Here is a 14,365-nt window from a genome sequence, read left to right as displayed (position 1 = left end):
TTCTAATTTTTCCAGTTTTGCTTAAGAACGCTAGCAAATCTTTAAGGTAGTAACACTGAAAGACTTCAGAATATAAAACTGCAATATCAAATAAAAATGTAATAGCTGGAAACCTGAACTAACGCCTTTGAGGTGAGAACTATCCCAGCTAATTTTACTTGTAATAAACCTAGGTCAACATGACAATAACTTCTAATCCCATCCTGCAACTTCAAATCACACCTTCTCCTCTTACAGAAATGACTGGCAAGTAAAACAGAATCACAGAATCAACCAGGTTGGAAGAGACCTCTGGGATCATCGAGTCCAACCGTTGCCCTGACACCACCCTGTCAACTAGACCATGGCACTATGTGCCATGTCCAGTCCTTTCTTAAACACATCCAGAGATGTTGACTCCACCACCTCCCTGGGCAGCCCCTTCCAATGTCTAATAACCCTTTCTGAGAAGAAATTCTTCCTAATGTCCAACCTGAACCTCCCCCGGCGAAGCTTGAGGCTGTGTCCTCTTGCCCTATCGCTAGTTGCCCGGGAGAAGAGGCCGACTCCCACTTCACTACAACCTCCCTTCAGGTAGTTGTAGACTGCAATAAGGTCACCTCTGAGCCTCCTCTTCTCCAGGCTAAGCAACCCCAGCTCCCTCAGTTACTCTTCATAGGTCAGACCCTCCAGACCCTTCACCAGCTTGGTCGCCCTCCTCTGGACTCACTCCAACACCTCAACATCTTTCTTGAAGTGCGGGGCCCAGAACTGGACACACGATTCAAGGTGCGGCCTCACCAGTGCCGAGTACAGAGGGACGATCACTTCCCTAGACCGGCTGGCTACACTATTCCTAATAGAGGCCAGGATGCCATTGGCCTTCTTGGCCACCTGGGCACACTGCTGGCTCATGTTTAGCTGGCTGTCGATCAGCACCCCCAGGTCTCTTTCCGCCAGACCGCTTTCTAACCACACATTGTTTCTTTTGCCCTGATGCTTGAAACAGGTGTACTGTTTGTTGCTTGCGTTTGAAATGGTTCCTGGTGTCAGTAATATCCAAGCCACTTTGTTCACAGCAAATCCTACGAAATACAACTGATCCCATCCCACCTGAAGGTATGGAACTTCACTGCACTATTAAAGTCTACTGCATATTGAAACCATGAGGGAAGGATCCATTTTTAGAACTCATTGTCAAAGCAAGCAACTAAAAGATATTACAGAATCACAGAATCAACCAGGCTGGAAGAGACCTCTGGGATCATCGAGTCCAACCATTGCCCTGACACCACTCTGTCAACTAGACCATGGCACTAAGTGCCATGTCCAGTCTTTTCTTAAACACATCCAGAGATGGTGACTCCACCACCATTCTTGATGTAAAGAGCCACCCTTGTGTTTTGGCAAATGCTTTCTGTTGTATTTGGCAAGGTTTCTCAGTTTAGGAGAGGGAAGTGAGGGAAGGATCCATTTTTAGAACTCTCTGTCAAAGCAAGCAACTAAAAAATATTATATCAACCGCCCTATGCTACAATGTTCTAACAAATAACATAACTCCAGGGCTCTACTACTAAACTCATAAGATCCTGCTGCATTCAGGATCAGTAGTTTTGTTACTGGAAACTTTGATGTAAAAGGAAGCAACAGCTCAAAAATCAATATTTGCAACTTATTTTGACATATTGATGCCCTTAAAATGTAATAATGATCTATTTTTAAAGTGGACAGATAACTACACTAAACTAAAAATGCTCCAATTACAGTTATCTGCAAGTGTGCAACTATTTGCTGAAAATCTTTTTTTTCTTTTAAATGTCGAACAGTTAGTTCCACTATTTAATTATTAAATAACCTAAGTTATTTTTCATTGACAAAAATCTGAATAGCATAGTAAGGAATACTGCTAAGGTTTTAACATGCAGCAACCAGCTACTTTAGAATTTGTGCAGTTCATTGTCCCTTTGGCTCTCTTTAGCACCTGGTTAAGACCTCTTCATCTTGTTGCAATACTGGTTATTACGACCAGAAGTAAGGTATAGGTTTCATTAACTTAGTGTGTCTGCTATAAGCCAGTGCTAAATGTAAGAAAAGTGTGATTCCTCTTATAGACTAGTATTTTTTGAGATACAAAGTAAGTATTGGGCAGAACGTGATACCTGCCTGATTACCTAAACTTCTATTTTTACTAAGAATTCACAGAACTTTTTACTTGATGATTCAGGCAAAGGTCTGATAGGAGACATTCTGAAGCATTTTCACAATTGGAAATAAGGGTAGAGAGATACTGACCTACATGTGGAAGAATTTGCTTTAGAACAGCAATGGAGCTTAGCTCCATCAAGGCCTGTTGAAGGTGGAGGGTGCACCGTGACCCCTGGATGAACAGATCTTGAACTCTCAAGAAAACATTGCCAAAGCGGATCCTGAGGGAGAGGCATTGTTTTACAGCCTTCTATAAGTCCATCAACAATTTCAAGCTCTGTTTTCATTGACATTAGAATTCTTTTACAAGCAGTCTGACATGCATAGTCTTCTGCTCTATCGCAGCAATACAAACCTGTCAAAAAATTAAAAATAGTTAATGATCAAGCATGCAACAACAACCAAGATGCACGACTTAACAGCCCTCAGAAAAAGTGCTATAAGGAGGCTTTTTTCCCCCACAATAATCTCAAATAATGTTGCTTCTTTTAAATGCAAACAGAACCAACTCAGGAAAAAAAAACAACACCGATACGTAGAATTAAAAAAAAAAAAAAAATCAATAATGCACCTACAAACAAAAGTTATCATTATATAAATTCATATAATTACAATATAGAGATACATTCATACAATTTATACCATAGACTTACACAATAACACATTTTATATAAAAAGTGCATATATTCCTAAAACATTCTCAGTATTTTCTATAACTTTCAGTAAAGAAGGATTTTTTGTACTTACTGTCTGTAGGATTTCTCATTGGATATGACTGTGTATAGTTGTTCACACAGTGTATAAGCTGAGGGCTAATAGATGCACAGTAATTTTCAACTGCTTTAATTTGTGAAGGACCGGGAGAAGAGTCTGTCCGAAAAATTGCTTGACAGTATTCCCGACAGTTTGTATGATGACCTGCATAACTGCAACAGACTGACCCCACTGGGGAAACAAACAAACAAACAACACAAAATCTATGGGTTCCTACACAGGGAAAGGAAGAAATGAGCATGTCTGTAGCACACATAATGACGCTCAAGGTATTACTGTGAAAAAAAATGAAGAAATTCTTCTAGGCGCTATGAAAATCTCTGTCTACAGAATGACTGGGAATATCTGTAACCAGCCAAATTACATCTGTTTGTTTGGCAGGAGAAAAAAGCCCCTAAAGTAATCTTGAACTCAAGTTCAGGACACCAGCAAGCCAGCTGAATTTTATCTTCACTTATTTTGCTCTTATCTAAGGTAATCAGACTTGTCCTATAATTGAATTACTAGACAAATATTAATAGTAAACAAATAAATACGAGAGTAGTATCCTAAAAGTAATTAAAAAAAATAAATGGTGTTGTGATTCACCCATTTTTGATACATTATTAAATATACAGTTCTTGAGAAATACTTTACTAGAATTAACTTTGAGATACTGATTTCATTTTACATAGACAGACATCAGGCAACAAAACACTTGGATGGTGCAAGATTTCATCTATGCATTTAAGTTTGTTACTTAACACTCATCAAATGAACAAAGCAGAAGGAAAAAATGAGCTTCTAAATCATCAAAATAGGACAGAAAAAACAAATACAGATACACAAATTAAAAACTGAAATAAATTATATGAACAGCCCAATCCCCTTATCACTTGAGCAAGAAAATTTATGCATGTGGTTTGTCCTTCTATGGAACTGAATCCACGTGATTTGTGTTTATGTAGACCCACAGAATTTCTGACATTTTAGAGAAATAAGGATAGAATGATATAAAAGAAAAACAAAAAAGACAAACTATTCATTACATACTTACTTTCATTTCTGTTAATACAACTAAAGAGAGCATTCTGAAATCAAAACAAAAACAGCATTACAAGCCAGAAAACTTCAAATAAATATTTAAGTGTCCAGTCATTTCTTACAATGAGCTAATAAATTTAACTTTGTTATTATTTGTTCCAATTAGATTGGATTAAACCAAAAACACTCTACAAAACCACTGAAAGTAGGAAATTAAAAGATTAGGGGTCACCTGAGTTCTGTAGGCATGCAATAGCTAAATATTCAGGCAAGTAAATAGGAATACTTTCCTGGACTAACTTAGAAACAGCACGGGACATAATAAGATATCCCAAAAAGTTTTTTTTATGACAATAATTTTAAAGATTCTATGTGAAAAAAAGACACATGCAAATAGAAATTCTCAACAAATGAACTCAACAATATACCTTAAAAGCTAAAGCGTGCTATCAACTGCCTCAAACTGCAGCCAAAAGGTACAGTTGGGGGACATTCAACATGTTAAGTGACAGAAAGAGGGAAACACATACACCCTGCTGGTTTGTTTCAGAGGAATCTAATCCACAGAGCAATCATAGAATGGTTTGGGTTGGAAGGGACCTTTAAAGGTCATCTAGTCCAACCCCCCTGCAAGGAGCAGGCACATCTTCAACTAGATCAGGTTGCTCAGAGCTCTGTCTAACCTGACCTTGAATGTTTCCAGGGATGGGGCATCCACCACCTCTCTGGGCAACCTGTTCCAGTGTTTCACAACCCTCATTGTAAAAATTTTCTTCCTTATATCTAGTCTAAATCTACCCTCTTTTAGTTTAAAACCATTACCCCTTGTCCTATCACAACAAGCCCTGGTAAAAAGTTTGTTCTCATCCTTCTTGTAAGCCCCCTTTAAGCACTGAAAGGCTGCCATAAGGTCTTCCCAGAGCCTTCTCTTCTCCAGGCTGAACCCCAGCTCCCTCGGCCTTTCTTCATAGGAGAGATGTTCCATCCCTCTGATCATTTTTGTGGCCCTCCTCTGGACTCGCTCCAACAGCTCCATGTCTTTCCTGCACCTGGAGTACTGCGTCCTGCTCTGGAGTCCTCAGTCTGAGAAAGGTGCTTTTTCAGTGTGGGGAAGACTGGTTGTTTTGGGCAAGAGTTAAATAGTCTTGAGGGACATGATTCTGCCCTTCTACCCTGCTCTTGTGAGTAGAGGGGCAGAATCACCTCCCTCAAGACTAATGAACTCCTGCCCAAAACAACCACATTTCTTAAAAAAACAGATACCACACATAAGCTTCCCGGAACTCCGTGAAAAGATGAAGCCATGAGGTTGAAATTCCAAAATGTAGTTGCTAATTATCAAAGACTCTAAAATTGTATGATTGTGAAAAAGAAGAGAAATTTGAACTCCCTCCACACGTGACCTTGTCAGAACACCAGATGATAAAAACTGATCAAATACATTAACATAGTGACAAAACACAATCCCTATCTTCATAAAGTTCCTGATCTCCTTCATTTCCTCTATCCCCATGAGTAAACAAATTTGTATTTTACACAGCAGCTAGAGAAGAAAACAGAAACACCGTCATACTCCTCCACAAACATAACGCGGGATTAAAATCTTGCTTCACTACAGCAAAATACCAGATGTGCTACTACCTCTATGTAAGAAGAGACATCAAAATGCAGATGTAACTTCAGCTCAGTAGTTTCACTAGATTCTTCATCTATGCTAGTTACTAGTATTTACTGCACTGCAGAGAAGTGGGTATCCCCAACAATTTTTGAGGTATTTTTGTGAAAATTCCTACTGCTGCAAACAGATGGAAGTGTTACATTTTTAAAGTAAAGAAAATACAAACGTGTTCGGAATCATCTTGATGTTTTTATTTTTCTTTTTGTTATAGAGATTGTTTAGAGTGCAGGAGTTTGTTTTTCAATTCATATTCTCTACTTGCTTTCTTCTCAGAGATCATTTGAGCCAATTAATCTGTTTTGGCAGCATCCTTATTTCCCCCCCCTACAGTCTAGATAGGAGTACAGAGAAAAGCAAAGTAAATATCAAAGTGATCAAATCTCCCAGTGATCAAATCAACCCACTTTCCCTTTTTAAAAAAATTTTTTTCCTCATGAAAGTTTTGTAAGTACCCAAGTAAAAACATGATTCTTTTTTACATCTTGTTCTTCATTTTCATAGCTATCTTCATCCTCTTTTCTGTTGTTCATTTGAGAGTAAGCACTTCAGAACACAGATAGTCTATGTGTGAATTAGCATTCAAATGAATTAGCATTCCTGTATGGACAGTTCTGATGAAAATCTGAAGAGCCAAAAGAATTATTTACTGTACCAGAAGATGGAAGGCTCACGTTTTAACTTAGATTTGAAAAGCCTCAAGCCTTGATGTTTCAGTTTGTAGCATGCCATTAATGATTTTATTTTATGCTGCAATTTAAATCACAGGTTCCAAGTTGCCAATTACTCTTTACGCCATGTAAATCATAGTGCTACAATCCTGTTTTCTACAGTCTCACAATTATATCATGTTTTGGATAATGTATTTGTGGACAATGAAATATGTTAACAGGAGGACAGTCCCAATACTGTAGCGAGCAGCATCACTCTCTTCTATTTACAGTCAGAAATTGATTTAAATCATGGGTAAATCATGGCAGATGTGGCACTGAAATAATGATCCTGAGAGAATGAACACAAATCTAACTTGAAAATTTAAGTTAGTTTTCCATGAACACCAGCTACTTGTAATTTTAGTGATCATGACTAGAAGCACAGGTCTATTGAGAACACCTCACACAAAAATTCAAAAGTCTGCCTTACATAAAACAACACCCAAAACCTCACAAAGTAACAATTCAGACATTTTATTTTCACCCTTCTAATATCCTCTACCAAATTTTAGATCTTTTCTCCCAAGAGCACAGATGTTGCATAATTCCTCTGAGATGAGAATGAATTTGCAGCAACATTCCTCAGCCCAGCAGCAAGTTTTCATCTGATTCACTTCAGATTTTCCCTCTTTACTATACACGAAGCAAACCCTGTCACCCATTCATCTGTGTAACAGGGATGAGGGACGAGAACTCATGGAAATGGAACATGTAGACAGAGTCACCATCTTACATCTGTAAAGAAAAGATTTATACTGTTGCCTAAAGGCTCATGCCATTTTTATAGTGCCATACATCCTTCTCTATGGATACCAGGCAATGGTTATCAGAAAGTCACTGTTTCAATGTGGCCACCTGGTTTCTTTGGGACCTTCCACGTATGAAAAAAGAAACAACTGTCAAATACACAACATCACTCTGACCCAAAACCGACTATCCTCAGAAGCTGCTGAAATTAGACTTCTCCACATCCACCCTGTATCAAGTGCTGGAACATGATATACAAACCAGCCACGTAGAAAGCAGCATTGTAACTTTATTAATTAAGGCACTGGGACAGTAGAGGCTCCTGAAAAGGCTTAAATCTGTCTGTCATACCTAAGTACCCAACAATATTGTTAGCACAAACAATACTTAGAATCATGATGTAATACTGCTATAAACTCAGCTAAAAATTGTCCTGTTATTTAAAAGTTGAATGTTACAGAAAAGTTATTAAAAAGCAGTTCAGGGATAATAGTTTCACTGTCCCTGCTATAATAATAATGTCCCCTGTTTATAACCACAGACAAAACAGAAGAATGTTGAGAAGATTATGGTGTCTACCAATGTTCTTCCTCTAAAGGAGGGCTCAAGTTGAGACAAAATTATCCTCTTGCAGCAATTTTACACACCAATTTTATACAGGCAGGATGCCCTAACCAGATAATCAATCTTCGTCTTTCTGTACTTTGAAACTATAGTTCCACAGACTGCTGAATCACTGTAATAATGCTCATACTTCCATTAAGAGGAGGTGGTCTTCTCTTTTCCACCTTGTTTTCAACTCTTCTCTCTCTGTTCCTGGTTGTATAGTCTTGTGTATGCCTTTACACCAGTTCTGGCACTAATCATCTTCTCATGACCTGATTTTTCTCAGTAACCTTGCTGAAAACTCCTTTTTCTCATCTCATAGGAATTTAAATCAGTGATTTCCACAGTTATAATACTAAGATAGGATCGAATAGGATAGGATCATCTCTTAGATATCATCTTTTAGAAGTACCTGCCAGATTCGGAGTAAGGTATGGGGAAGTGTATGTTTATGGCTCGCAGTGGGAGGGAATGCGTGTGGAAAAAGGGCAGTTGCAGGAAGGAACAGGATGAACTTCAGCTGCACTGAGTTGTTGAAGCAACCCACCGTATTTCATGAAGCTCTAGTGCCCGTAGCCATCACAGAATACAGTGCTAGTTAGGGTGCCAACTTTGCTCTTTGCGTAGGTCTAGATAATTGTTCAGTTTCCCAGAAAGTACAGGTATATATGTGGGGAGTGTAGCTATACAGACACGAGAGAATCTTAACAAGAAATAAATAAATGTGTAGTCACCTGCTCCTAAGTAAAGCTGGTAACAGCGTTAGACAGTCTGATTTGAATTATAACCATAACTTCACTACAGAACACAGGGTTAATGCTCATCTCTAGTAAAGTAGCACTCGTATCTAAAAAATCAGCAGCTTTTCTGCCTACTCAAGCTTCCTTCTGAATCTGCCAGTGAACTGTCAGAAGAGAAAGACAGAGAAAAGAAAGCAAAAGACAAAGCAGAGACATAGGTAAGGAAAAATGGAACAAAAAACCCCCACAAAAACCAAAAGAGCAGAAAAGGGTGTTCTCTTTAAAGGAAGAACTAAGTTATCAATATTTGGGAAAATGAGGATAAAAAGGCAACACTGTGTACATACACAGAGCCCGATACTCCATTTTCAACTTGTGCATAAAATATTAAGTGAACGAAGATGGCAATATTGCAATTTATAGAACACAAACATAATTATTTGTTTTGCTTGTGCATTAATCTCATCTTTCAGACCTCTCTTTTTTAAAAGCCAAATGTTGCTGAAACTGGTGATTAAAGCTAGTGAGACTATAAGCAGAAGGAATGGAAAGTGGCAGGCAGACACAGGCAACATAACTGTGTATGCCTTAAAGAAAACAGTCTCAAAGATCTTTTGGTGTTATGGAAATTGAAAAAGACAATTGAAGTTTATCCAGCAGAGAACATTGTCCAGTCTTCCTCACCAGAAGCTCCTTGAAGAAAGGTTTTAGCCAGTACTGCAGGACCTAACTGGTTTCGCTCTTTTTGGAGCTCATCAGCTGCAGGTAACGGCTCAAAAACCAAAAAGCATGCACACAAACATAAATAGAGCAGAACATTTCGCTACAGGAAGAAGACTTCGGCATTGTAAGGCATGCTTTTATATCATAAGCACATTTTTTCTAAATGGCTGCCTCGTGTCTCGAATGAAAAGCAACAGTGAAGCTGTTCTTTCACACCAGAAATTAAGAGTATTTTGCTAAAAATCAAAGATTATTTTTCCTTCCTAAAGATTACAATGGTATCTGTATTCTACTAACTCTGGCAGAAAAATAAGTTTAGTATTGTTGTCTTGGGCAACCTGACCATGTTAAATATTTGAATATAGATCCTATCCAATTAAGGCCATCTTAATTTAGAAGTATTACCTATGATTAACAAATACACTAGGAAACAAAATGCTTCACTCTATGAGAACAGCAATGAGCCCTGTTAATCTCTCCTTGACTTTTATTTAATCTTCAAATTTATCAACAGAAGATAAAAGTCAGAAGGTAACATATTAGGTTTAGTGGAGTCAGCTGAAGCTTCAAATGATGGTGCACATCTGTTAAGAACTTTAAAATCTTTCAGTAATTAAAAAGTAAGCCAAAGATTTTCCTCAATTATGTAAACCAGTAGAGAAGTGAGAACACTTGCACAGTAAGGTAGAAAAAAATCACTGGAACTTAAATTTTGGCAAGATCATTGAGTGTTCTAACCTTCTCTGAACAGTAGAGAATAGACACAAAAAGCACCAGCAGATAAGATGACAATAATATTAGCTACAATGTGTAGTACATGGTCAGAGTCCACCATGAATTTGTTAAGTAGTACTTCCAGAGGCCACACAGAGCCATGTGCCTCATGAGTTCATTAAAACTGTTTTGGAACCTTTTCATAAATGATGTCCTAAACAGCTCCTTAAGTTATAATCTATTATCTCTGAGTAATCCACACAAACAATTAGATAAGAGCTAAAAACTGCTGACTGCATTTTTCAGAAGGGGTAATTAGTAGCCAGCATTCACTAAATGCTCAGCATACAGCAGGATCATATGACCCTATAAGATAAAACAAGCCAATACTGTAGCACAGTGAATACTTTTCTGAATCCCTACTATGGCACTTGAAGCTGCAGGCACTGCATTGGAAGTTTCTGTATTTAAGAACTGTAAGAAAACAAAATGAGATTAAGCCAAACAGTGCTCAAATCTGTGAGAGCAAAAATACCTTTAAACAGTCCAGGGACATCAAAAGTGTTTACTTCTGTGTGTCAAAACCAGTTTTAAGAGCAGAAGCTAAATAACTGGCAACACTTCCAATTACATTTCGACTGCATGGCAGATGTTAATAGCTCTCAGCTGCAGCAAAGCTCTCATAATGCCAATTAACTAGAGAAGTTTGAATGTCTTATTTAGTACAGGTGAAATAAGAACTGGAGTTCTTGATGTGCAGAGAGGTGAACTCACAGTATGCAGTGTAGCGACTCTAGAGCTACAATCTAATGGAAATCTAAGTACTACCCTTCCCATGCACAGAAAAAGTGATATTAAATGCAATAATAAAGACTTCACAGCTTACTTCAAGCTTTATAAACTATTTTCAGTTACTCCTCCAAGCATGTATTCCACGGAGCCTTTTCAAAAAATGAACTTCAACTTTACACAAAACTTTTAAAATTAGGAAAATCAGAAAATCCTCCATACAATCCATACAGCCTCCACTTCTTTTTTCTTCTTCCTTTGACTATTACCTACCTTTTTTTTAGAGGAAGATGAACAGGATAGCAGAAAGCTAGAAGTCGTGAAAGATAAGAGAGTTGAGATGCATAGAACTAGAGAAAAAATGAAGATAACAAAACGAGTATTTGAGAAGCAGAAGAAAGGAAAAAGCCAGAATAAAATCTTTCAAAAGAAGGCAAATAAAGTATGTTTCAGTAACACTCAAAAATACTCAAGTTGTGTTAAATTTTTTCAATGTCTGTATGCAGTGCTACTTGAAAATAAAAAAAAAACCACGTTTAGTAGGACATGCAATCTTTAATGCACTGATCAAGAATGAACAGCTTATTACAACATGATTCATTTCTAAAATGTCTAAAATTTCCAAGTTAGAAGAATCACAAGCTTCATAAATATTTACAGTAAAAGTAATCCAGAAACATATGATCAGCAGAAAAAGCATCTTCAGTTAGTTTTGTGAAAAGCTGGCACATCAATGCTAAAGTGATTCTGATACTGTACAATCTGAGACTCCGCTTAGCAACTTCAAAATTTGTGACATCTCCTGCTTGGAGTCTGGTTTTTTTTCGCTGCTCTGAACCCTATGCCCTACCCTTGAAGACTTACCTCCTTCATGCTCACTTACTTAGTGGGAAGCTGAAGGGTAACTCATGAAGTTGTTTCTCTGATCTCAAAAGATTACAGAAAAGTACTATGCACAGTTCAGTCAACCATTGTAAGAAGCTTGTGAAAATCCTCTGGGAAATCCTTACGTGAGTATGTAAGTAAGCTACTAAAGCTGGTAAGCTATGAGAGTGTTTACAAAAAGAGAATTATACTTCTATACTCTTAGTTCAGCTAGTTCTTAATTACATGTCACATACTTATATATTCAATACCTCAGTAACAGACTTCAGAGATGAACCAGCACTATGATCTATATTGTAAACTAATTCTCAAATCGGATCCTCATTTTTAGTGAATGAAGTATGAATTCTTAAACACAAAGGCAAACACAGTACGTATGACATTGCATTTATGTGATTCACAGGCTGTTTCTGATCCTGTGTCGCCTCTTCCAGTTTTAACTAGCCACTCCCTTTCTAGTTGTTCAGTTTCTTCCCCAGCCAACCTAGTTGAGTACAAAGTATGGCACCAGTCACAGACACAGAAGCTACTTACAGGCTACAGACGGAGCAGGACACATTCACCAAGGCACCAAGAATTTTATTTTTTTTTTTTTAAAAAAAAGGAGAAAGAATGACTGGGGTGTGAAAAAGTGCAGGTTCCCTCCAGAAGTATTTTTTTCAATCTCCTATCTTAGGCAAAACTTCCTTGAATTTTATATAACCAGTAGGTATCTTGAGAGCATGGTAAGTACTACTTTTCATGAGTACCTGTAAGCCTAGATACGTAGGAAAACCCATTGTCATATTCCTAGTGCTCATTAAAAAGTTCTCTTTTCTTCTTCACCAACCCCTCCTTTTCTTTCAGTGTTGCACAGATAGAAAAAGTTAAGGTTTTCTGTACAATAACAGCAAGATCACCCTTGAATAAGAGTGAGGGACTCACTTTGCAAAATTCCAGATAAAAACGGGAAAAAGAAGAACTAGGAAAAGTAAATAAGATGACTATCACCATTTTGTAGTCATTCTTTAATCTCTTACCTTTCCTCTCCCGTTCTCCTTCAACCCATATTGGCCAACCTCCTACAGCAATGCAGAAATCCAGAAAAAAAGAAGGAAACAGACCAGCATAATAGAGGAGAAGCTTACAGATGTTGACAGTATAGCATATCATAGCACGAGAAGAGACAGAACTACTCAAAATTCATTTTTAAGAGAACAAGCTATGGTAACTTCAACAATGAAGAGTCTAGGAAAATAACTCTGTCGATTGTTTAGACAAAAGGACCAAAGGGGGAAAAAAAGGGAATTTAATGTTTCCTGGAAAAACAGGAAACCTGCTACACTTCTGCCCACATCAAGAGAATAGAGAATTGTCTGATATCCTGAACTGTTGATTATGAGCAGAACTTATGCAGGACTACCTAATTCAGGGCAGGAGGAAATGAGATGAAAGGGGGGAGGAGGAATCTGGCTTTTAATCGAGAAACAGATTGAAAGAAAAGAAGTCCCAGCAGAATAGCATTTCTACAAACTGTGTTAAAAAGAATATAGGCAAAGGCCGATCTCTGAAAATATCCTCATGATCAATTTTAAGAGCGAACAGTAAAAATAATTACAAGCATTAATAGTTTCACCGATGTTACAAGAAGTTATTCATTTGAAATTATATACATTAGGGTAGGATACTTAAAAGGTTATTTTTTCCTGAGTTTATTTCTTTAGGTCACTTTTAAACAGACTCTCCCACTACAGAAACCAAAATGTTTCTGACTGAATGAATGCTCACAATGAATGCTGAGTTTCATCAGAACTCCTATAAAACAAACTTTTTTGGAATCCATGTCTCCATTTTGAAAGTTGCATCTTTTTCATTCTAATTAAGATATACTCAAGTATAAAAAAAGACAAGTCCTTTTTACAGAAAACGATTATACTTTTGCAAAAAGTGTAGAGAGAGGTAATTTACATGTGGATGAGAATGAGTATATCCAGAAATATGACTATAGGAAGACTGGACTTTCCCTCTTCTACAGGATACTTTTACAGAATTTATGAAACAGTTGATTTTTTAGTAACATATATCCAGACACATATACACATACCTCGTATTCCTTCCTGCAAACCTTTAGAACATCATTCTTTGCAGAAGCCTGGAAGACAGATAAATTTCTCCATTTGTAGTAGAAAATAATAAAATCATGTTGCAAAATAAAGACGATTCTACCTCTATATTAACTGTGATAACCATGGATTCATAATCTATTTAAATGTTGCTTTTTAAGAACCTAAGGAATCCATGTAAAGCTTTAAGAAAAAAAAAAGAAACAATGACTGTGAATACTACATTTAATTAAAAACCAAACCCTCATATTTCTGCACCAAGTTAGTTGATACAGAAGCACACAAAGCAACTTTGTTTTTGTGAAAGGTTTACCAGATAGAGCAGAATACAGGAAACATTTAGGAAATGGAAGAACCTGAGCATAAAAATCTCCCCATTTTGCCTGCTCAGTACCACTTCATAGAATCATAGAATGGTTTGGGTTGGAAGGGACCTTAAAGATCATCTAGTGCCAACCCCCGTGACATGGGCAGGGACACCTTTCCACTAGACCAGGTTGCTCAGAGCCCCATCCAGCCCAGCCTTGAACACTGCCAGGGAGGGGGCAGCCACAGCTTCTCTGGGCAACCCGTTCCAGTGTCTCACCACCCTCACAGTAAAGAATTTCTTCCTAATACCTAAAGGCACACTTATGTACCGCTTTCCCTTCTCCTCCCTCTTGTACGTACACTCCTACAGTTCCTATTGTC

At 37.6% G+C, this 14,365-nt stretch overlaps 1 protein-coding gene across 2 annotated transcripts in view; it reads right to left on the bottom strand.

Annotated features, from left to right (window-relative positions):
* Positions 1-14,365, bottom strand: part of RECK (reversion inducing cysteine rich protein with kazal motifs) — a 76,186-nt gene that overhangs the window by 31,706 nt on the left and 30,115 nt on the right. For both annotated transcript variants that reach the window (XM_068396002.1, XM_068396003.1), the window contains 4 exons: positions 13,657-13,704; positions 3,995-4,028; positions 2,932-3,129; positions 2,272-2,539 (listed from right to left, as the gene is read on the bottom strand). In XM_068396002.1, the coding sequence (XP_068252103.1) occupies positions 2,272-2,539; positions 2,932-3,129; positions 3,995-4,028; positions 13,657-13,704 (548 nt within the window). The remainder of the gene's footprint in view (positions 1-2,271; positions 2,540-2,931; positions 3,130-3,994; positions 4,029-13,656; positions 13,705-14,365) is intronic.

Source organism: Nyctibius grandis, chromosome 3 (genome assembly GCF_013368605.1).
Source record: "Nyctibius grandis isolate bNycGra1 chromosome 3, bNycGra1.pri, whole genome shotgun sequence".
NCBI lineage: Eukaryota > Metazoa > Chordata > Aves > Nyctibiiformes > Nyctibiidae > Nyctibius > Nyctibius grandis.
This window is presented reverse-complemented; position numbering and strand designations above follow the sequence as displayed.